Source organism: Bufo gargarizans, chromosome 6, assembly GCF_014858855.1.
Source record: "Bufo gargarizans isolate SCDJY-AF-19 chromosome 6, ASM1485885v1, whole genome shotgun sequence".
In the NCBI taxonomy this organism is placed as follows: domain Eukaryota; kingdom Metazoa; phylum Chordata; class Amphibia; order Anura; family Bufonidae; genus Bufo; species Bufo gargarizans.
Window position 1 is genome coordinate 181,971,676 of NC_058085.1, and position 25,444 is coordinate 181,997,119.

The 25,444-nt window shown below is 50.1% G+C and overlaps 1 protein-coding gene across 5 annotated transcripts in view; it reads right to left on the reverse strand.

Annotated features, from left to right (window-relative positions):
• The window catches only part of KALRN (kalirin RhoGEF kinase), a 162,374-nt gene extending 137,414 nt beyond the window's left edge, over positions 1–24,960 (reverse strand). For all 5 annotated transcript variants that reach the window (XM_044296507.1, XM_044296509.1, XM_044296508.1 and 2 more), the window contains exons 1-6: positions 24,852–24,960; positions 21,041–21,233; positions 20,331–20,843; positions 13,190–13,312; positions 2,856–3,047; positions 18–149 (exon numbers count right to left, since the gene is read on the reverse strand). In XM_044296507.1, coding sequence (XP_044152442.1) covers positions 18–149; positions 2,856–3,047; positions 13,190–13,312; positions 20,331–20,843; positions 21,041–21,193 — 1,113 coding nt within the window. In that variant the 5' untranslated portion in view covers positions 21,194–21,233; positions 24,852–24,960. The remainder of the gene's footprint in view (positions 1–17; positions 150–2,855; positions 3,048–13,189; positions 13,313–20,330; positions 20,844–21,040; positions 21,234–24,851) is intronic.
• Positions 24,961–25,444: the final 484 nt, after the last annotated feature.

Consider the following 25,444-nt stretch of genomic DNA (forward strand, 5'->3'; position numbering starts at 1 on the left):
CACACAGGGGGACTTACCTCTGCATACGCCTGCGTCACCTCCTCGTACAGCGTCTGATGATGATGAATCGCCATCTCCAGTCCCTGCATCTCAGATGGGAGCCCGCCGTCATTGCAGAGCTTACACCACGTGTCCACACCAGACAGGAACTGCAAGAAAAAGCAGAACAATGGATGAGCGCTGCACAATCACGGGGAGTCCTGTAATGTCCGACAACATACAGAGGAGTCCTGTAATGTCCGACAACATACAGAGGAGTCCTGTACTGTCCGACAACATACAGAGGAGTCCTGTAATGTCCGACAACATACAGAGGAGTCCTGCAATGTCCGACAACATACAGAGGAGTCCTGCAATGTCCGACAACATACAGAGGAGTCCTGCAATGTCCGACAACATACAGAGGAGTCCTGTAATGTCCTAGAATGTACAGAGGAGTCCTGCAATGTCCGACAACATACAGAGGAGTCCTGTAATGTCCGACAACATACAGAGGGGTCCTGTAATGTCCGACAACATACAGAGGAGTCCTGTACTGTCCGACAACATACAGAGGAGTCCTGTAATGTCCGACAACATACAGAGGAGTCCTGTACTGTCCGACAACATACAGAGGAGTCCTGTAATGTCCGACAACATACAGAGGAGTCCTGCAATGTCCGACAACATACAGAGGAGTCCTGCAATGTCCGACAACATACAGAGGAGTCCTGTAATGTCCGACAACATACAGAGGAGTCCTGTAAAGTCCTAGAATATACAGAGGAGTCCTGTAAAGTCCGACAACATACAGAGGAGTCCTGTAATGTCCTAGAATGTACAGAGGAGTCCTGTAATGTCCGACAACATACAGAGGAGTCCTGTAAAGTCCGACAACATACAGAGGAGTCCTGTAAAGTCCGACAACATACAGAGGAGTCCTGTAATGTCCTAGAATGTACAGAGGAGTCCTGTAATGTCCGACAACATACAGAGGAGTCCTGCAATGTCCGACAACATACAGAGGAGTCCTGTAATGTCCGACAACATACAGAGGAGTCCTGCAATGTCCGACAACATACAGAGGAGTCCTGTAATGTCCTAGAATGTACAGAGGAGTCCTGTAATGTCCGACAACATACAGAGGAGTCCTGCAATGTCTGACAACATACAGAGGAGTCCTGTAAAGTCCGACAACATACAGAGGAGTCCTGTAATGTCCGACAATATACAGAGGAGTCCTGTAAAGTCCGACAACATACAGAGGAGTCCTGCAATGTCCGACAACATACAGAGGAGTCCTGCAATGTCCGACAACATACAGAGGAGTCCTGTAATGTCCGACAACATACAGAGGAGTCCTGCAATGTCCGACAACATACAGAGGAGTCCTGTAATGTCCTAGAAAGTACAGAGGAGTCCTGTAATGTCCGACAACATACAGAGGAGTCCTGTAATGTCCGACAACATACAGAGGAGTCCTGTAATGTCCGACAACATACAGAGGAGTCCTGTAATGTCCGACAACATACAGAGGAGTCCTGTAATGTCCGACAATATACAGAGGAGTCCTGTAATGTCTGACAACATACAGAGGAGTCCTGTAAAGTCCGACAACATACAGAGGAGTCCTGTAATGTCCGACAATATACAGAGGAGTCCTGTAAAGTCCGACAACATACAGAGGAGTCCTGCAATGTCCGACAACATACAGAGGAGTCCTGCAATGTCCGACAACATACAGAGGAGTCCTGTAATGTCCGACAACATACAGAGGAGTCCTGCAATGTCCGACAACATACAGAGGAGTCCTGTAATGTCCTAGAATGTACAGAGGAGTCCTGCAATGTCCGACAACATACAGAGGAGTCCTGTAATGTCCGACAATATACAGAGGAGTCCTGTAATGTCCGACAATATACAGAGGAGTCCTGTAATGTCCGACAATATACAGAGGAGTCCTGTAATGTCCGACAATATACAGAGGAGTCCTGTAATGTCCGACAATATACAGAGGAGTCCTGTAATGTCCGACAATATACAGAGGAGTCCTGTAATGTCCGACAATATACAGAGGAGTCCTGTAATGTCCGACAATATACAGAGGAGTCCTGTAATGTCCGACAATATACAGAGGAGTCCTGTAATGTCCGACAATATACAGAGGAGTCCTGCAATGTCCGACAATATACAGAGGAGTCCTGTAATGTCCGACAATATACAGAGGAGTCCTGTAATGTCCGACAATATACAGAGGAGTCCTGTAATGTCCGACAATATACAGAGGAGTCCTGTAATGTCCGACAATATACAGAGGAGTCCTGTAATGTCCGACAACATACAGTGGAGTCCTGTAATGTCCGACAATATACAGAGGAGTCCTGTAATGTCCGACAATATACAGAGGAGTCCTGTAATGTCCGACAACATACAGGGGAGTCCTGTAATGTCCGACAATATACAGAGGAGTCCTGTAATGTCCGACAATATACAGAGGAGTCCTGTAATGTCCGACAACATACAGAGGAGTCCTGTAATGTCCGACAACATACAGAGGAGTCCTGTAATGTCCGACAACATACAGAGGAGTCCTGTAATGTCCGACAATATACAGAGGAGTCCTGCAATGTCCGACAACATACAGAGGAGTCCTGTAACATCTGCCTGTACTTTATAATATTGGCAGTGGTGATGTCATTCTGCACTCTGGACTGTGAAGCTCGCAATCTAATATATGACAGCTACTATTATTACATAGTGCTGGAGATGCCCTATCGGACGAGACTGATGAGCCCACCATCACCACCACAATCCTCATCATCATCACCCATCTTCATTATCCCTACAACTACTACCACTATCACCAGCATCATCACCTGTTCAGCCTTCTGATGGAACACGGCGGACATCGCGAGGATGGTGCTCCTTTCGTCCAGCGCGGCGGCGAAGCTCTTCCATTCCTGATCCAGCTGCGTGGAGATCTGCTTGATCTGCTGCGATGCGTAATGTCCGGCTTCAATCAGACGCGAGGCCACGGACATAATGCGATTGATGTTGACGTAGGCATTCTGCAACCACAAGAGGAAGAGCTCAAGAGGTGAAGAGCAGCGGGGCCCAAAACATTAAAATACTATTCACTGCTCCCTGTTATCAGCCATTTCAGGACAGTAGAGCCTGACGAGAGTACCTTAAAGGGCTGACAACAGCCAGCAATAAACTGCAAGCAGACAAAGTGTGCACATACATTGATGTCTTATACTCCAGTCACAACCAGAGCTGCATTCTCTGCTCAGCAAGCAGGTGACCTCATATCTCCCAACACGCCTCGCTGATTCAATATCTGCACAGTGCTCGCTCTATGACATGTAGCGTCCACACCAGGGTATGCACAGTGACTGTGCAATGCATTATAGGAGCCCCAATTAACCTGTCCATAAAACGGTCATCCAATGCAGTAGCATCCTGCAGCTCTAACTGTGACTGGAGAATAAGACATTACATAGCAAAAATTGTGACTGCAGTATAATGTGTGATATACCAACATCATTGTGAGTGCAGCTCTGGACGTGACTGGCATAAAAGACATGATATATCTGCAGAAACATGACTGCAGCTCTGGATGTGACTTGAGTATAAGACAAGATATACACTACTCCCAAAATGTTCGGGATATTTGGCCTATGGGTGAAATTTCAGGATGAACCTAAAATGCCCTCTAAGCTTTACAGGAGGACTTAATGTCACCTTCTCTAACCTTCTGAATGCACACGTCCAACGACTTTTTGCACAACTTGCTGTTCTCAAAGGCTGAGTTCACATCAGCGTTCAGCCTTTCCGTTATAGGAGTAGGAGAACGGAAAGGACGGATTCGGCACATAACTGAGCCGAACGGAGCCAACGGACCCCATAGACCAGGCATCCTCAAACTGCGGCCCTCCAGCTGTTGCAAAACTACAACTCCCACAATGCCCTGCTGTAGGCAGATACCTGTAGACTGTTAAGGCATGCTGGGAGTTGTAGTTTTGCAACAGCTGGAGGGCCGCAGTTTGAGGATGCCTGCCATAGACTATAATGGGGTCCGTTAGATTTACGCTCAGAAGATAATTTTGTAGCGGAGACAAAAATCCTGCATGCACAACTTTTTTCTCCGCTCCCAAATAATCTTCTGAGTGTAAACCTAACGGACCCCATTATAGTCTATGGGGTCCGTTGGCTCCGTTCGGCTCAGTTATGTGCCGAATCAGTCCTTTCCGTTCTCCTGCTCCTATAACGGAAAGGCTGAACGCTGATGTGAACTCAGCCTAACAATGAGCTTAACAGCAAAATTCACAACAGCGTTTGGTCCAGGAAGTTTATTGGGCGATTCATGGATCAATTAGAATTGGTACTAAACAGTCCTCCTCATCACGCTGCTCACATTCTGACATCATGAGACCAAGACGACACCTACCAATTGATGAACAGTACCTCGTCATTGTGAGGCTTCAAGATGGAAGTGGCTTCAAGCAGGATGTTCTCAGATGGAAGTGGCCCCTGAGCTTAGATTGTCACAGAGAGTCATCAGCAGGTTGCATCAGAGATACAGAGACTGGAAGAGTCACAGAAAGGCAGAGAAGTGGCCAGATCCCACACTGATGACCGCTTCATTGTGAGCAATGCACTGCGGAACCGGATGATGAATGCAACACAACTCCAGGCACAGGGAGGTGAGAGGCACCAAGTGTCACGTCAGACCATCGGAAACCGTTTACATCAGCGTGGTCTGCGTTCTAGACAACCTGCAGGGTACCTGACCGCACCACCAGGCACAGGCGTCATTGTCCTGCATGGGCAAAGGAACATCTACGCTGGTGACGAGGAACCAGTGGCCTCAGTGCTGTTCACTGATGAAAGTCTATTCATTCTGAGCCGAGATGATGTTGGAGACGTCAAGGAGAGCGCTCTGCATCATCCACTGTGGTCATCGGACCAGCCTTTGGTGGTGTCACAGTGCGGGCCGGTGCGTCTAGTCTGTACAGACCTGCCCTACACTGTGTGACTGGTCCAGTGACAGCCCAGACTACCTGAAGACCATCATTACTCCAGTCATGGTGCCTCTGCAGGAACAGCACCGGCCTAATGTCATCTTCATGGAGGACAATGCCCCAGCATCGAGGTCACATCATTAGGGAACCGCTGGAGACCTCACATGGCGTGACCTGCACTTTCGCGAGACCTGAATCCCATTGAAAATCTCTGGTATCAGCTGAGTTGCTGTCTAGAGGCACGTAACTCTGTACCTCAGAACCTCAATGACCTGAGGGCTGCCCTTCAAGAACAGTGGGATGCCATGCCTCAGAGGACAATAAGATGACTTGTGAACAGCAGGAGACGTCTTTGTCAGGCTGCAATTGATGCTCAAGGCCACAGGACAAGTTCCTGAGACACTGACATCTTGTGGCGGTATACCCAGCACAGGGGTCGGTGAGACGCTGACATCTTGTGGCGGTATACCCAGCACTGGGGTTGGTGAGACACTGACATCTTGTGGCGGTATACCCAGCACTGGGGTCGGTGAGACGCTGACATCTTGTGGCGGTATACCCAGCACTGGGGTCGGTGAGGCGCTGACATCTTGTGGCGGTATACCCAGCACTGGGGTCGGTGAGGCGCTGACATCTTGTGGCGGTATACCCAGCACTGGGGTCGGTGAGGTACTGACATCTTGTGGCGGTATACCCAGCACTGGGGTCGGTGAGACACTGACATCTTGTGGCGGTATACCCAGCACTGGGGTCGGTGAGGCGCTGACATCTTGTGGCGGTATACCCAGCACTGGGGTCGGTGAGGCGCTGACATCTTGTGGCGGTATACCCAGCACTGGGGTCTGTGAGGCGCTGACGTCTTGTGGCGGTATACCCAGCACTGGGGTCTGTGAGGCGCTGACATCTTGTGGCGGTATACCCATCACTGGGGTCGGTGAGACGATGACATCTTGTGGCGGTATACCCAGCACTGGGGTCGGTGAGGCGCTGACATCTTGTGGCGGTATACCCAGCACTGGGGTCGGTGAGACACTGACATCTTGTGGCGGTATACCCAGCACTGGGGTCGGTGAGGCGCTGACATCTTGTGGCGGTATACCCAGCACTGGGGTCGGTGAGGCGCTGACATCTTGTGGCGGTATACCCAGCACTGGGGTCGGTGAGACGCTGACATCTTGTGGCGGTATACCCAGCACTGGGGTCGGTGAGGCGCTGACATCTTGTGGCGGTATACCCAGCACTGGGGTCGGTGAGACGCTGACATCTTGTGGCGGTATACCCAGCACTGGGGTTGGTGAGGCGCTGACATCTTGTGGCGGTATACCCAGCACTGAGGTCGGTGAGGCGCTGACATCTTGTGGCGGTATACCCAGCACTGGGGTCGGTGAGACGCTGACATCTTGTGGCGGTATACCTAGCACTGGGGTCGGTGAGACGCTGACATCTTGTGACGGTATACCCAGCACTGGGGTCGGTGAGACACTGACATCTTGTGGCGGTATACCCAGCACTGGGGTCGGTGAGACGCTGACATCTTGTGATGGTATACCCAGCACTGGGGTCGGTGAGACTGACATCTTGTGGCGGTATACCCAGCACTGGGGTCGGTGAGGCGCTGACATCTTGTGGCGGTATACCCAGCACTGGGGTCGGTGAGGCGCTGACATCTTGTGGCGGTATACCCAGCACTGGGGTCGGTGAGGCGCTGACATCTTGTGGCGGTATACCCAGCACTGGGGTCGGTGAGACGCTGACATCTTGTGGCGGTATACCCAGCACTGGGGTCGGTGAGGCGCTGACATCTTGTGGCGGTATACCCAGCACTGGGGTCGGTGAGACGCTGACATCTTGTGGCGGTATACCCAGCACTGGGGTTGGTGAGGCGCTGACATCTTGTGGCGGTATACCCAGCACTGAGGTCGGTGAGGCGCTGACATCTTGTGGCGGTATACCCAGCACAGGGGTCGGTGAGACGCTGACATCTTGTGGCGGTATACCTAGCACTGGGGTCGGTGAGACGCTGACATCTTGTGACGGTATACCCAGCACTGGGGTCGGTGAGACACTGACATCTTGTGGCGGTATACCCAGCACTGGGGTCGGTGAGACGCTGACATCTTGTGACGGTATACCCAGCACTGGGGTCGGTGAGACTGACATCTTGTGGCGGTATACCCAGCACTGGGGTCGGTGAGGCGCTGACATCTTGTGGCGGTATACCCAGCACTGGGGTCGGTGAGGCGCTGACATCTTGTGGCGGTATACCCAGCACTGGGGTCGGTGAGGCGCTGACATCTTGTGGCGGTATACCCAGCACTGGGGTCGGTGAGGCGCTGACATCTTGTGGCGGTATACCCAGCACTGGGGTCGGTGAGGCGCTGACATCTTGTGGCGGTATACGCAGCACTGGGGTCGGTGAGGCGCTGACATCTTGTGGCGGTATACCCAGCACTGGGGTCAGCTTCTGAGATGAGGAAATCACCATGGCTGCTTCTACTTAATACCCGACTTTAGTGATATAATATCACTGGAGCGGGGACTTTTTACGTTTTCCAGAAATTTTACCCAAAAGCTAAATATAATGAACTTTTTGAGTAGTGTATCTGCAGAAATGTGACTGTAGTATAATGTGTGATATAACAATGTAATTGTGAATATAGCCCTGGATGCCACTGGAGTATATGAAATGACATATCAGCAGGACATGGCTGCAGCTCTGGATGTGACTGGAGTATAAAGAGTGACATACTGCAGTTATAAATCTGCTGCTACAAGACATGACTGTCACAGGAGGAGGCATGTGAGGCACCAGGCATGATTCTCCGCAGCCTCCTCGCTCGCCCAGTGCCTCGCACGCAGATAAATAAGGCCGAGCGCCACAGCATAATCTCATCCCAGCCAATCTAAATCACCCATGCCGACGGGTGTGGGGGGGGGGGGGGGCTCGTAAAGAGCATGAGGACTACAACTCCCAGCATCTCCATCCCTTTGGTCTCCCTCTAATCGCAGTCTGAAGTTGTGAGGTCATTTTAGTCCCGACTGTTGTGCAGCTATGAATCTGAAAGACAGACGGACCCACAGTAACGACACTTCACCTGCAAATCAGCTGTAAGTCAAGACACTAACGTAACAGCCACAGACAGACAGATGTGAATGGAAACCAAGAGTCACAGGACTCTTCACATCCTCATTCACCTACTGAAAGCAGCAACTGGAAAAGCAAAAAGTCTACTGCTGAGGGTTTGATACTATGTATCAGTGCAGCTTAAATGTACCAGTCTGTTTACTTCAGAGGATTGTCTAGACTGGACCCAAATCTAAATAAGAACGTTCCAATTCACTGACAGCAAGCAGAGATCTTCAGAATGCATTATACAGTGATTAGTAAGTTGGTGTCTGGCACGGATCTGAAAATACCGCACAATGGGGCCACAGGACTCCTCTCCTACATCGACCTTATCCTGAGCCCCGGGAGCTGACACCCGCTGATGTCGGAACTTTTAAAACATCCATACCAACACACTGACCCAGCAGGGGTTAATACAAGAACGGCTATAAATTGCCACTCAAGTGAGCAGTGTTTGGGCCCCTGGGGCCCTAAACATTATGCTAAAAGTCTGAGAAGCAAAATGTCCAGCCACGTACTGAAGATGATCCTGAAACTGCAGCCTCTTGGCGGGACGCTCCTGGCCCCAGATTGGTAAGGTTCAGGATGGATCCTGGCTCCTCTCTTGGCGGGACGCTCCTGGCCCCAGATTGGTAAGGTTCAGGATGGATCCTGGCTCCTCTCTTGGTGGGACGTTCCTGGCCCCGGAGTAGTATGATTTAGGATGGATCCTGGCTCCTCTCTTGGCAGGACGCTCCTGGCCCCGGACGCTCCTGGCCCCGGAGTAGTATGGTTCAGAACAGATCCTGGCTCCACTCTTGGCGGGGCGCTCCTGGCCCTGGAGTAGTAGGGTTCAGAACAGATCCTGGCTCCATTCTTGGCAGGACGTTCCTGGCCCCGGAGTAGTAGGGTTCAGAACAGATCCTGGCTCCACTCTTGGCAGGACGCTCCTGTCCCCGAAGTAGTAGGGTTCAGAACAGATCCTGGCTCCATTCTTGGTGGGACGTTCCTGGCCCCGGAGTAGTACGGTTCAGGATGGATCCTGGCTCCCCTCTTGGTGGGACGTTCCTGGCCCCGGAGTAGTACGGTTCAGGATGGATCCTGGCTCCACTCTTGGCGGGACGTTCCTGGCCCCGGAGTAGTACGGTTCAGGATGGATCCTGGCTCCACTCTTGGCGGGACGTTCCTGGCCCCGAAGTAGTACGGTTCAGAACAGATCCTGGCTCCACTCTTGGCCCCGGACGCTCCTGGCCCCGGAGTAGTACAGTTCAGGACGGATCCTGACTCCCCCCTCAGCTCCCGACACCGGAGTAGTAGGGTTCAGGACGGATCCTGGCTCCACTCTTGGCGGGACGCTCCTGGCCCCGAAGTAGTAGGGTTCAGGACGGATCCTGGCTCCTCTCTTGGCGGGACGCTCCCGACACCGGAGTAGTACGGGTTCAGGAAGGATCTTGGCTCCCCTCTTAGTGGGAAGCTCAAGGTACCGGGGTTATAAGGTTCAGGACGGATCTTGGTGTCCTGTGTAAATCTGCGCACTCCCCCGACGTCTTGTAAATAATTGTGAAAAGATGCGGCTTAATCGCGGGCGGCAGATGTAATGGAGCCAGAACACCACATTCTATAGCATTTCATATTTAGGGACGGAGCGACGCTGGAAATATATCCGGAAAACCTAAAAATAAACCGGAGACAGGTCCAAGCTGTTTAACACTTTCCGTGCTGCACTGGGCCAGACCACAAAGCTGACAATCTAACGCTACATTCACACTAAAAACGGACATGCCGTCACAGTAAGGACAAACTGTCAGTTTTTCATGGACATTTTTCAACTATTTGTGCGACCATTTTCTGTCCGTTTCTCTCAGTTTTTAATGGCCCTTTTGATCTGTTTTTATTGCAGTTGAACACCATTGAAAGTCAATGGGAGACTGATCCGTTTCCTATTGTGCCAGAGAAAACGGATCCGTCCCCATTGACTTACATTGTGTGTCAGGACGGATCCGTTCAGCTCGGTTTCATCAGACGGGCACTAAAACGCTGCAGGCGGTCTCCAGAGCGGAACGGGGACGGAACGGAGGCAAAGTGATGCATTCTGAGCGGATCCTTCTACATTCAGAATGCATTGGGGCAAAACTGATCCGTTTTTTTACTGCTTGTGAGAGCCCTGAACGGATCTCAGAAACGGAAATCAAAACGCCAGTGTGAAAGTAGTCTTGATTTCCCACCCCTGCAGAACTCTGAGTACATATAATGTCCCCATAGTGCCCCCCCCAGTATAAAGAAAGAGCCCCTCTGTACCCCCTGAGTAGAATGACTGGCCCCCAGTATAAAGAACGGCCCCTTTGGTGCCCTCGTTATAAGTACAGTATTAGCCCCCCCATGCCCTCAGTCTATAGAATTTACCCCTCAGTAATTCTTGCTACGCTCCCAGAGTGATGATGTCACCATGCTGGGAGCGTCAGGCCCTAATTCCGGCAGTGAGGAGCCGATGCCCCTGCGTGTGCGAGTTTTTAATGGCCAGGGGCACTCCCACTGACTTTAATGGGGCCCAGCTCGCTGTGAGAACGGCGAAGAATAAGACGTCCTATTGTTTGACTTGGTCACTTTAGTGGCCATCTCAAAGCAGTTTTTCACGGTTACTGTGTGAATTGAGCCTTATTACTGCGGCGTCTGCAGGTCTTCCGTACATCAGACTGGCGGTACAATATCCTGCCCCGACGGCTGATGGATATTATCTGGGCCTGTACATATTATACATAACATAATATTTGCTACAATGTATCAGTCAGGAGTCCGGGCTGTTCATCACAATCATCACACAGGATTGTGTAGACTGCATACTTTGTAACAAACCCTCAGCTGTGAGAAGTATTAGGTCTGTTACAGTTTCAAGGTAACCTATATGATAGCACATTCCTGGACCCCCTTCCCACCCCCCAGGGATCTGGTGATGTCTTTTACGAGATCTCCTGTCCCGCCACGTGTCCAGCGCTGAATCGACCGGTTATTCTCTGGGCTGGCCGCCGCGTCCGCTCAATGCTCTAATTACCCATAAAGTGTTGTAGCAGCTCCATAAAACACGGGGGAGGGGGCAGCACGCCGACATCCGATACAGACACCGAGCATGCTGGGAAATAGAGTGCAGGCCCAGAATATAGCAATACTGCATCACCTGCAGTCCCATGTAATAAACACCCTGCAGTCCCATGTAATACACATATAACACGTTGTACAGAACATGTAGTAGGTGTCACCTGCAGTCCCATGTAATACACATATAACAGGTAGTACAGAACATGTAGTAGGTGTCCCTTGCAGTCCCATGTAACTGCACAGGTCCTGTCATGGCTGGGTAATACGGATACACAATGGGGCAGATGTATTATTACTGAGCTGAAGATGGACGAGACCAGAAACGCAGAAACTGCGGCAAAGCCATGAAAAAGACTAATTTGGCACATTTTGCTAGAAGTCAGACACTCTCCTTAGGCGAGCACCACGACATGTGTATATTAACCCCCCCCCATGGCTCCTGAGACCCCCGCTGCCGTGTCCGAGGCCCTCCACATGAAATTCTGTCAGACATGGAACACGTGAAGGTCGGGGGCTCGTTCTCAGCAATGAAGCCGTGGTGAGGGTGCGGAGGATGATCGCCACCATTCAAGAAACAGCTCATATTCTGCAGGAGTGAATCTTACACCCGTTTCCTTACCTGGATGAGCGATTAGCCGCCCGTGTAAACGACTATGGGTGACCCCGACACGGGTCAGTCCACACCTAAGGAGAAGCTCAGGGTGAAACACAGAGGCAGAGCCTCCTCCAGCTCCCGCACTACAGCCTACCCTTCCTCTCTCATTACGGCCTCCTGCTCTCCTACCGTCCACATTACGGCCTCCTGCTCTCCTACCGTCCACATTACGGCCTCCTGCTCTCCTACCGTCCACATTACGGCCTCCTGCTCGCCTACCCTTCCTCTCTCATTACGGCCTCCTGCTCGCCTACCGTCCACATTACGGCCTCCTGCTCGCCTACCGTCCACATTACGGCCTCCTGCTCGCCTACCGTCCACATTACGGCCTCCTGCTCGCCTACCGTCCACATTACGGCCTCCTGCTCGCCTACCGTCCACATTACGGCCTCCTGCTCGCCTACCGTCCACATTACGGCCTCCTGCTCGCCTACCGTCCACATTACGGCCTCCTGCTCGCCTACCGTCCACATTACGGCCTCCTGCTCGCCTACCGTCCACATTACGGCCTCCTGCTCGCCTACCGTCCACATTACGGCCTCCTGCTCGCCTACCGTCCACATTACGGCCTCCTGCTCGCCTACCGTCCACATTACGGCCTCCTGCTCGCCTACCGTCCACATTACGGCCTCCTGCTCGCCTACCGTCCACATTACGGCCTCCTGCTCGCCTACCGTCCACATTACGGCCTCCTGCTCGCCTACCGTCCACATTACGGCCTCCTGCTCGCCTACCGTTCACATTACGGCCTCCTGCTCGCCTACCGTCCACATTACGGCCTCCTGCTCGCCTACCGTCCACATTACGGCCTCCTGCTCGCCTACCGTCCACATTACGGCCTCCTGCTCGCCTACCGTCCACATTACGGCCTCCTGCTCGCCTACCGTCCACATTACGGCCTCCTGCTCGCCTACCGTCCACATTACGGCCTCCTGCTCGCCTACCGTCCACATTACGGCCTCCTGCTCGCCTACCGTCCACATTACGGCCTCCTGCTCGCCTACCGTCCACATTACGGCCTCCTGCTCGCCTACCGTCCACATTACGGCCTCCTGCTCGCCTACCGTCCACATTACGGCCTCCTGCTCTCCTACCGTCCACATTGCTCTCTTACCGTCCACATTACGGCCTCCTGCTCTCTTACCGTCCACATTACGGCCTCCTGCTCTCTTACCGTCCACATTACGGCCTCCTGCTCTCTTACCGTCCACATTACGGCCTCCTGCTCTCTTACCGTCCACATTACGGCCTCCTGCTCTCTTCTGGCCCTTACTCTCCATGTTGCTCAGTTTTGCTCTACTTTTAGGCTTTTATCTTGTGTAGCGGACTTACCATGGAATTCATGGCAAAGTGGTTGTGCTGGGTCTGCAGGTCGAGGGCATGCTGGTAGCTCATTCCGATCTCCGTGTGACCCTGCAGGAAAACCTCCTTGTTGTGCGTGATCCAATCAAACATCTGCGGAGAAAGAAAGAGGAGGATGAGGAGACACGACACCACAGGAACACAACAATATGGCGGCAAAGAGATGGCGGCAGCTCACCAGATGCTGTGTACTGCCCCCGGTCTGAGGTCTAAAAGGGCAAGAGTTAGGGTTGTCTCCCTATTTCCGAACAGTCATAGTGCCAGAAGATCTAGATAAGCTCCATGTTCGTCCACTAGGGGGGGCTGCACGACACCCACCCCAGATCTGCTCAGTACATAATAAGCCCAGTCTGTATGCACCTCTCTCAAAATGTCTCTGAAGACCACCTACCTGGCCGACTCAGCTGACCAACCCCTTATAATCTACCTGTTTCCCTTAAAATATTATACTTACAAGCCACACCCACTACGCTACAATGTAACAAGATAAAGGCTTTTGGAAACACTTGCAGAACAATTAACCAGCGACATTCCTCAGAGCATTTGCGGAAAATCCAATAACGAAGAATTATAAGAAGTGAAATAACAGCCGCACCAATGGTTGGGTGATGGAGGCCTGCGTCTTATCTCTCGCCGCTATCTTTACAATACATTGGTCGGACATATGGCGGTTTCTTGATATGACATCTCCCCCCACCTGAACTCATACTTGCTGGTTGTGTTATTTGTATGTGTGACTATTGGCCTCTATGGATAATAAGTCGCCGCCGCCGCACATCCAGACTGAGTAATCCTCAATTATCCCTGATCCTACTTAAGAAGCGCCATCCGATCCGCGGCAGATCCCCGCACTGATTAGACAATTAACACAGACATTATTAAACAAACCAAGACTTTTTAATTTTCTGGACGGCTGATCTGCGCCGGAGCTTCTGAAGACAACTGATTGTGAGCGCTTATTCTGATGAATCAATTTACATAATTACACAGGAAATGCGCAAGACGGCAAAACGCAGAACACAAAACAAGGAGCAGACAGCAGATCCGTCATAACCCCCCGGACACCAGGAAGAGAGTGCAGCAAACAATGGGATGAAATGAGAGTGCGCCTGCCTGTAATAGTGTGTATATGAGAGTGAGCCTGCCTGTAGTAGTGTGTATATGAGAGTGAGCCTGCCTGTAATAGTGTGTATATGAGAGTGAGCCTGCCTGTAATAGTGTGTATATGAGAGTGAGCCTGCCTGTAATAGTGTGTATATGAGAGTGAGCCTGCCTGTAGTAGTGTGTATATGAGAGTGAGCCTGCCTGTAGTAGTGTGTATATGAGAGTGAGCCTGCCTGTAATAGTGTGTATATGAGAGTGAGCCTGCCTGTAGTAGTGTGTATATGAGAGTGAGCCTGCCTGTAATAGTGTGTATATGAGAGTGAGCCTGCCTGTAATAGTGTGTATATGAGAGTGAGCCTGCCTGTAGTAGTGTGTATATGAGAGTGAGCCTGCCTGTAATAGTGTGTATATGAGAGTGAGCCTGCCTGTAGTAGTGTGTATATGAGAGTGAGCCTGCCTATAATAGTGTGTATATGAGAGTGAGCCTGCCTGTAGTAGTGTGTATATGAGAGTGAGCCTGCCTGTAATAGTGTGTATATGAGAGTGAGCCTGCCTGTAATAGTGTGTATATGAGAGTGAGCCTGCCTGTAATAGTGTGTATATGAGAGTGAGCCTGCCTGTAATAGTGTGTATATGAGAGTGAGCCTGCCTGTAGTAGTGTGTATATGAGAGTGAGCCTGCCTATAATAGTGTGTATATGAGAGTGAGCCTGCCTGTAATAGTGTATATATGAGAGTGAGCCTGCCTGTAGTAGTGTATATATGAGAGTGAGCCTGCCTGTAGTAGTGTATATATGAGAGTGAGCCTGCCTGTAGTAGTGTGTATATGAGAGTGAGCCTGCCTGTAGTAGTGTATATATGAGAGTGAGCCTGCCTGTAGTAGTGTATATATGAGAGTGAGCCTGCCTGTAGTAGTGTATATATGAGAGTGAGCCTGCCTGTAGTAGTGTATATATGAGAGTGAGCCTGCCTGTAATAGTGTATATATGAGAGTGAGCCTGCCTGTAGTAGTGTGTATATGAGAGTGAGCCTGCCTGTAATAGTGTGTATATGAGAGTGAGCCTGCCTGTAATAGTGTGTATATGAGAGTGAGCCTGCCTGTAATAGTGTGTATATGAGAGTGAGCCTGCCTGTAATAGTGTGTATATGAGAGTGAGCCTGCCTGTAGTAGTGTGTATATGAGAGTGAGCCTGCCTGTAATAGTGTGTATATGAGAGTGAGCCTGCCTGTAATAGTGTGTATATGAGAGTGAGCCTGCCTGTAATAGTGTGTATATGAGAGTGAGCCTGCCTATAATAGTGTGTATATGAGAGTAAGCCTGCCTGTAATAGTGTGTATATGAGAGTGAGCCTGCCTGTAATAGTGTGTATATGAGAGTGAGCCTGCCTGTAATAGTGTGTATATGAGAGTGAGCCTGCCTGTAATAGTGTGTATATGAGAGTGAGCCTGCCTGTAATAGTGTGTATATGAGAGTGAGCCTGCCTGTAATAGTGTGTATATGAGAGTGAGCCTGCCTGTAGTAGTGTGTATATGAGAGTGTGCCTGCCTGTAGTAGTGTGTATATGAGAGTGTGCCTGCCTGTAGTAGTGTGTATATGAGAGTGAGCCTGCCTGTAGTAGTGTGTATATGAGAGTGAGCCTGCCTGTAATAGTGTATATATGAGAGTGAGCCTGCCTGTAGTAGTGTGTATATGAGAGTGTGCCTGCCTGTAGTAGTGTGTATATGAGAGTGAGCCTGCCTGTAGTAGTGTGTATATGAGAGTGAGCCTGCCTGTAATAGTGTATATATGAGAGTGAGCCTGCCTGTAATAGTGTGTATATGAGAGTGAGCCTGCCTGTAATAGTGTGTATATGAGAGTGAGCCTGCTTGTAATACTGTGTATATGAGAGTGAGCCTGCCTGTAGTAGTGTGTATATGAGAGTGAGCCTGCCTGTAGTAGTGTGTATATAAGAGTGAGCCTGCCTGTAGTAGTGTGTATATAAGAGTGAGCCTGCCTGTAGTAGTGTGTATATAAGAGTGAGCCTGCCTGTAGTAGTGTGTATATAAGAGTGAGCCTGCCTGTAGTAGTGTGTATATGAGAATGAGCCTGCCTGTAATAGTGTATATATGAGAGTGAGCCTGCATGTAATAGTGTGTATATGAGAGTGAGCCTGCCTGTAGTAGTGTGTATATGAGAGTGAGCCTGCATGTAATAGTGTGTATATGAGAGTAAGCCTGCCTGTAGTAATGTGTATATGAGAGTGTGCCTGCCTGTAGTAGTGTGTATATGAGAGTGAGCCTGCCTGTAATAGTGTATATATGAGAGTGAGCCTGCCTGTAATAGTGTGTATATGAGAGTGAGCCTGCCTGTAGTAGTGTATATATGAGAGTGAGCCTGCCTGTAGTAGTGTATATATGAGAGTGAGCCTGCCTGTAGTAGTGTGTATATGAGAGTGAGCCTGCCTGTAGTAGTGTGTATATGAGAGTGAGCCTGCCTGTAATAGTGTGTATATGAGAGTGAGCCTGCCTGTAATATAGTGTGTATATGAGAGTGAGCCTGCCTGTAGTAGTGTGTATATGAGAGTGAGCCTGCCTGTAATAGTGTATATATTAGAGTGAGCCTGCCTGTAATAGTGTGTATATGAGAGTGAGCCTGCCTGTAGTAGTGTGTATATGAGAGTGAGCCTGCCTGTAGTAGTGTGTATATGAGAGTGAGCCTGCCTGTAGTAGTGTGTATATGAGAGTGAGCCTGCCTGTAGTAGTGTATATATGAGAGCGACAATAAGGATCCAGCGACGCGTAACATGAGACACTGAAGCGCCCTGGAGGACGCAGCTTTACAACGTGTTCACACCTGCTTCAAAACCACATTTACTGTTAAAAACTACAACTGCATAAGAAACCACAGAACCCTGGGAGCGAGGTGCCCGCTGCTGCGTGTGAATGTACACTTATTACACCGCGCAGGGCGACTGAGGTGAAAACCACTGACGGCGGCAGAGAAGCGGCAGCAGCTTCACCACGTGTTGGGAGCCTCTGGGGACCCCGAATCCCCGGCACCACGAATGACAAACTGCAAGCGCTCGTAAATTATTCAATTCCTTGTTAAGAAGATGCAAGGAAAGGCGGCAGAACCCGCGACGCAAATCCACCATGTACAGCGAGCATGAGATCTGAAAACAGCGCCAACCTACAAGACGTAGAGGAATGAGCCCTGCAGAGCGTTGTGTATTGTCTGTGTCCTGCAGAGCGTTGTGTATTATCTGTGTCCTGCAGAGCGTTGTGTGTAATATTATCTGTGCCCTGCAGAGCGGTGTGTATTGTCTGTGTCCTGCAGAGCGTTGTGTATTATCTGTGTCCTGCAGAGCGTTGTGTATTGTCTGTGTCCTACAGAGCGTTGTGTATTGTCTGTGTCCTGCAGAGCGTTGTGTATAGTATTATCTGTGTCCTGCAGAGCGTTGTGTATAGTATTATCTGTGTCCTGCAGAGCGTTGTGTAGCATTACCTGTGTCCTGCAGAGCGTTGTGTAGTATTATCTGTGCCCTGCAGAGTGTTGTGTATTGTCTGTGTCCTGCAGAGCGTTGTGTGTAGTATTATCTGTGTCCTGCAGAGCGTTGTGTATAGTATTATCTGTGTCCTGCAGAGCGTTGTGTGTAGTATTATCTGTGTCCTGCAGAGCGTTGTGTAGTATTACCAGTAACCTGCAGAGCATTGTGTAGTATTATATGTGTCCTACAGAGCGTTGTGTAGTATTACCAGTAACCTGCAGAGTGTTGTGTAGCATTACCTGTGTCCTGCAGAGCGTTGTGTAGCATTACCTGTGTCCCGCAGAGCGTTGTGTAGTATTATCTGTGCCCTGCAGAGTGTTGTGTAGTATTACCAGTAACCTGCAGAGTGTTGTGTAGTATTACCAGTAACCTGCAGAGCGTTGTGTAGTATTACCAGTAACCTGCAGAGTGTTGTGTGGTATTACCAGTAACCTGCAGAGCGTTGTGTAGCATTACCTGTGTCCTGCAGAGCGTTGTGTAGTATTACCTGTGTCCTGCATAGCGCTGTGTAGCATTACCTATGTCCTGCAGAGCGTTGTGTAGTATTACCAGTAACCTGCAGAGTGTTGTGTAGTATTACCAGTAACCTGCAGAGCGTTGTGTAGTATTACCAGTAACCTGCAGAGTGTTGTGTAGTATTACCAGTAACCTGCAGAGCGTTGTGTAGTATTACCAGTAACCTGCAGAGCGTTGTGTAGCATTACCTGTGTCCTGCAGAGCGTTGTGTAGCATTACCTGTGTCCTGCAGAGCGTTGTGTAGCATTACCCGTGTCCTGCAGAGCGTTGTGTAGCATTATCTGTCCCCTTGGGACTTCAGCTTGACAGTTGTTTCAGGGCCGTCTAGGGCTATTGTACAGGGTTTAGCCACAGAAGTGGGGTCGCCCTTTTCGGGGCGGACGCTCGGCTTTTAGGCAGGGACAGCCAAGAAGGGACAGGTCGTCTCCCGACGTCACACTTCTCGGTCACATCAGACCCTGGTGGGCAACTCTTCTCAGATTGCAAGAACCGTGAATTCATCTGTGCACTCCAACTGGCGATATCTACAAATCACGGGAACCGCGAGGAACCTCATTAAGGCTAGGTCTACACGACGACATCTGTCACGCGACAATTCTATAAATGATAGTCTATGGTGTCGCACTGCGACATGATGCATTCGAGATGGATTTTTCTGCGACTGCCGCGTCGCTGTATGTCGCAGTGCGACACTATAGACCAGTGACGGCTAACCCTGGCACTCCAGCTGTGGCAAAACTACAACTCCCAAGATACCCCCCTTGCTTGGCTGCTCTCAGAACTCTATAGAAATAAATGGAGCATGCTGGGAGTTGTAGTTTCACCACAGCTGGAGTGCCAAGGTTACTCATCACTGCTTCAGACCATCATTAATAAAAATGTTGCGCGAAACCTGTCGTCGTGTAGACCGAGCCCGAGAGGCCGACTTGGTGAATTCCTCTGGTTCTGATTGCGCACAATCTGCTCCACATGTGACTTTGTATCGGTTATAAATGATTAATCTGTGGGCAATTATATAAAATTATCTCATTTATGTATCGGCTGTTTATATTATATATTTTTTATTAAAAGTTATGTTTTATTTCTTTTTTTGCTTCATGTGAGTTATATGTATACAACTGAGATATACTCATTTCTGTGAGCTTAAAACAAAGAATGGCGCAAATCTGCCGCAGCTTTATAAACTATTTCCTAAAATTGTCGAAGTCACAACAAAATACATCACAATAATATCCAATATAATAATCACATGACACTGAACAACCAATCATAAAAAAGGAGATGCAAAGTAACCAACACATTCACAGACTGATGTAGCAGAGATGAAACTCTGATTCAACTGCATCCATGCAGCCCTGCAGTCCTATGTAACACCACCGATAACACAGTGATAGCTCTCTGACTACAGATAATGTAGTAGATGTCACCTGCAGTCCTATGTAACACCACCGATAACACAGTGATAGCTCTCTGACTACAGATAATGTAGTAGATGTCACCTGCAGTCCTATGTAACACCACATATAACACAGTGATAGCTCTCTGAGTACAGATAATGTAGTAGATGTCACCTGCAGTCCTATGTAACACCACATATAACACAGTGATAGCTCTCTGAGTACAGATAATGTAGTAGATGTCACCTGCAGTCCTATGCAACACCACAGATAACACAGTGATAGCTCTCTGAGTACAGATAATGTAGTAGATGTCACCTGCAGTCCTATGTAACACCACAGATAACACAGTGATAGCTCTCTGAGTACAGATAATGTAGTAGATGTCACCTGCAGTCCTATGTAACACCACCGATAACACAGTGATAACTCTCTGAGTACACAGATAATGTAGTAGATGTCACCTGCAGTCCCATGTAACACCACATATAACACAGTGATAACTCTCTGAGTACAGATAATGTAGTAGATGTCACCTGCAGTCCTATGTAACACCACAGACCCTTACCTTCTCGGCGTCCTGTTCAAACAGCCGGAGCTGGAAGCACTGGTCCAGCTTCAGTTTCCGCACATGCCACATCTGGTGCAGGTGTTGTCGGGTGGAGTGCAGCTTGTCCAGGAGGCTGGTAATCTTTGGCACCAGACTTTGGAAGTCGGCGCCTCCTGGGATACAGTTCCTGCCCGAGAAGCCGTCGCCGCAGCGGATGCACTGCAGCAGCCTCTGGCCGTCGCGGTCCAGCTCCTCCACCGGAGCCTTCATCACCTTCTTCTTGAGCTGAGTGTGTTCGTCGATCAGCCGCCGCGATCCCTCCACGTCCACTGGGAACTCCTTCCTGGCCAGCATCTCCTGCAGGTCCTCCAGCCGCGAGAGCAGGTGCACCGCGCTGTTGAAGAATTCCTCCAAGGAGACGCGCAGCTCGATCCACTCCTCGTGATTGTAATCCAGGGAGCCTTCAAACTCCTCCGTCAGCTGAGAGGGGTCCACCAGCTTCGTCAGCCCCTCCACCGACACCATGCTGGTCTGTGCAAAGGAGAGAAAGTGCCAGGTCAGCACACTACTACTCCCAGCAAGCTCTGACAGCCTGCAGCCATGCTAGGAGTAGTAGTTTTGCATTTCTATACAGTCACATCGTAAGAAGGTGAACCTAGAATATTCAGACGATCCCAGCACTGGAGCCCTGCACTCATCTCCAGAGTCCAGACCCCACCATTCCTCACCTCGAAGATGAACTTGGAGCTGCCAAAGTTGGTTTTCTGCTTCTGCCAGAAGTTCTCAGGCTTGATGATGAGAGCGACATGGATCTCGGCCGGGAACGCCTCCTGCAGGGTCTTCAGGAGAGGTTTGATCAAGTCCCATTTGGATCCACGCATATCAATGATGACGGTGAAGCCGCGCTTACAGACATCCTCGCTGTGGGGGAGGGGAGAAGATGCCGGATTATCACAATACACACAACTGTAATGTCACCATCTGAGGCCATCTACTGCCCCCTGTTATCAGCCACCTCAGGGGAGAGGATGACTGTAGGACAGGAGAATACAGTCTATTGCCCCCTGTTATCAGCCATCTCAGGGGAGAGGATGACTGTAGGACAGGAGAATACAGTCTACTGCCCCTGTTATCAGCCACCTCAGGGGAGAGGATGACTGTAGGACAGGAGAATACAGTCTATTGCTCCCTGTTATCAGCCACTTCAGGGGAGAGGATGACTGTAGGACAGGAGAATACAGTCTATTGCTCCCTGTTATCAGCCATTTCAGGGGAGAGGATGACTGTAGGACAGGAGAATACAGTCTATTGCCCCCTGTTATCAGCCACCTCAGGGGAGAGGATGACTGTAGGACAGGAGAATACAGTCTATTGCTCCCTGTTATCAGCCATTTCAGGGGAGAGGATGACTGTAGGACAGGAGAATACAGTCTATTGCCCCCTGTTATCAGCCATTTCAGGGGAGAGGGATGACTGTAGGACAGGAGAATACAGTCTATTGCCCCCTGTTATCAGCCATTTCAGGGGAGAGGATGACTGTAGGACAGGAGAATACAGTCTATTGCCTCCCTGTTATCAGCCATTTCAGGGGAGGGATGACTGTAGGACAGGAGAATACAGTCTATTGCCCCCTGTTATCTAGCCATTCAGGGGAGAGGATGACTGTAGGACAGGAGAATACAGTCTATTGCTCCCTGTTATCAGACATTTCAGGGAGAGGATGACTGTAGGACAGGAGAATACAGTCTATTGCCCCCTGTGCCCCTGTTATCAGCCATTTCAGGGGAGAGGATGACTGTAGACAGGAGAATACAGTCTATTGCCTCCTTTATCAGCCATTCAGGGGAGGAGGATGACTGTAGGACAGGAGAATACAGTCTATTGCCCCTGTTATCAGCCATTTCAGGGGAGAGGATGACTGTAGGACAGGAGAATACAGTCTATTGCTCCCTGTATCAGCCATTTCAGGGGAGAGGCAGGACTGTAGGACAGGAGAATACAGTCTATTGCCCCCTGTTATCAGCCATTTCAGGGGAGAGGATGACTGTAGGACGAGAATACAGCTATTGCCCCCTGTTATCGACCATGTCAGGGAGAGGATGGCTGTAGGACAGGAGAATACAGTCTATATGCCCCTGTTATCAGCCATGTCAGGGGAGAGGATGACTGTAGGAAGGAGAATACAGTCTATTGCCCCTGTTATCAGCCATTTCAGGGGAGAGGATGACTGTAGGACAGGAGAATACAGTCTATTGCCCCCTGTTATCAGCCACTTCAGGGGAGAGGATGACTGTAGGACAGGAGAATACAGTCTATTGCTCCCTGTTATCAGCCATTTCAGGGGAGGAGGATGACTGTAGACAGGAGAATACAGTCTATTGCCCCCTGTTATCAGCCATTCAGGGGAGAGGATGACTGTAGACAGGAGAATACAGTCTATTGGCCCCTGTTATCAGCCATTTCAGGGGGAGAGGATGACTGTAGGACAGGAGGAATACAGTCTATTGCCCCCTGTTATCAGCCACTTCAGGGGAGAGGATGACTGTAGGACAGGAGAATACAGTCTATTGCCCCCTGTTATCAGCCATTCAGGGGAGAGGATGACTGTAGGACAGGAGAATACAGTCTATTGCTCCCTGTTATCAGCCATTTCAGGGGAGAGGATGACTGTAGGACAGGAGAATACAGTCTATTGCCCCCTGTTATCAGCCATTTCAGGGAGAGTATGACTGTAGGACAGGAGAATACAGTCTATTGTCCCCCTGTTATCAGCCATTTCAGGGGGAGGATGACTGGTAGGACAGGAGAATACAGTCTATTGCCCCCTGTTATCAGCCACCTTCAGGGGAGAGGAGACTGTAGGACAGGAGAATACAGTCTATTGCCCCCTGTTATCAGCCATTTCAGGGGGAGGTATGACTGTAGGACAGGAGAATACATCTATTGCCTCCCTATTATCAGCCATCTCAGGGGAGAGGATGACTGTAGGACAGGAGAATACAGTCTATTGCCCCTGTTATCAGCCATTTCAGGGGAGAGGATGACTGTAGGACAGGAGAATACAGTCTATTGCCCCTGTTATCAGCCATTTCAGGGGAGAGGATGACTGTAGGACAGGAGAATACAGTCTATTGCCCCCTGTTATCAGCCATTTCAGGGGAGAGGCCTGACTGTAGGACAGGAGGAATACAGTCTATTGCCCCTGTTATCAGCCATTTCAGGGGAGAGGATGACTGTAGGACAGGAGAATACAGTCTATTGCCCCCTGTTATCAGCCATTTCAGGGGAGAGGATGACTGTAGGACAGGAGAATACAGTCTATTGCCCCCTGTTATCAGCCATTTCAGGGGAGAGGATGACTGTAGGACAGGAGAATACAGTCTATTGCCCCCTGTTATCAGCCATTTCAGGGGAGAGGATGACTGTAGGACAGGAGAATACAGTCTATTGCCCCCTGTTATCAGCCATTTCAGGGCAGAGGATGACTGTAGGACAGGATAATACAGTCTATTGCCCCCTGTTATCAGCCATTCAGGGGAGAGGATGACTGTAGGACAGGAGAATACAGTCTATTGCCCCTGTTATCAGCCATCTCAGGGGAGAGGATGACTGTAGGACAGGAGAATACAGTCTATTGCCCCTGTTATCAGCCATTTCAGGGAGAGGATGACTGTAGGACAGGAGAATACAGTCTATTGCCCCCTGTTATCAGCCATTTCAGGGGACAGGATGACTGTAGGACAGGAGAATACAGTCTATTGCTCCCTGTTATCAGACATTTCAGGGGAGAGGATGACTGTAGGACATAATAATACAGTCTATTGCCCCCTGTTATCAGCCATTTCAGGGGAGAGGATGACTGTAGGACAGGAGAATACAGTCTATTGCCCCCTGTTATCAGCCATGTCAGGGGAGAGGATGACTGTAGGACAGGAGAATACAGTCTATTGCCCCCTGTTATCAGCCATTTCAGGAGAGAGGATGACTGTAGGACAGGAGAATACAGTCTATTTCCCCCTGTTATCAGCCATTTCAGGTGAGTGGATGACTGTAGGACAGGAGAATACAATCTATTGCCCCCTGTTATCAGCCATTTCAGGGGAGAGGATGACTGTAGGATCGGAGAATACAGTCTATTGCCCCCTGTTATCAGCCATTTCAGGCCGGGGAGAGGCTGGTTTACGGGGCTCTGCCGAGTTCACCGCAGCAGCCGGTGAATGGTTCCTGAAGCTGGTTGAGCAGAGACTGGAGGGGGACCAGTGAAATGTCAGCGTGGGAGCGGCGAGGGATTGGGAAGGATTAGTTCCTTCTGTTACTTCATAACATTTTACAAACAGCTGAAAATTTTATCGCATTAGAATTCTCCTTTAGAGTATTGGTAAAGAAGGAAGTTTCACCGGCTTACACCGCGGTCGCCAACCCTTCCACAATCATGCACATTATATTGATGGCTCCATTGTCGGTGTCATGAGCTCCAGACTGCAGTGTTACCGGCCCTTTAAGCAGGAGACATATACACGGCACATATAGGGGGCTCACCTTGGCACGCTGGCCAGATACGTCACCAGCCGGCGCAGGTCTTCTTGTCGTATCCTGTCGTGGTTACTGCGTGCCGGGAAAGTCAGGATTGGGCCTCCTCTCTTATCGCGGCCTCCTGGACAGACAGAGAGCATAAAGGGTTAACCTGATACAGGCGTTTCCTTGGTAACGGACATCAGTCATTATGTAAACATTGTATCCTCTCCGCCTTCTATTTCTGAGCCCTTTAAGTGCGGCTATTTTTAGAGTTTGGCTCCGCGCCATTTCTCAAAAATTTCCTCAGCTTCGTTCCCTCATCTTCATTCTTCATAATGTCATCTATGCCGCTAGTTCTGCCAGAAAAACCATCGCTCCGCATCTACACCATCTCCCACATGTGGGGTGCTCACCCCTGAACCCTGTCCGTGACTCTGAACCCTGTCCATGACTGCTGAAGGTTGGCCCCTGACTCCTGTTTATGACTAATGACCCCTGCACCCCTGGTCCATAACCTCTGCACCCCTGGTCCATGACCTCTGCACCCCTGGTCCATGACCTCTGCACCCCTGGTCCATGACCTCTGCACCCCTGGTCCATGACCTCTGCACCCCTGG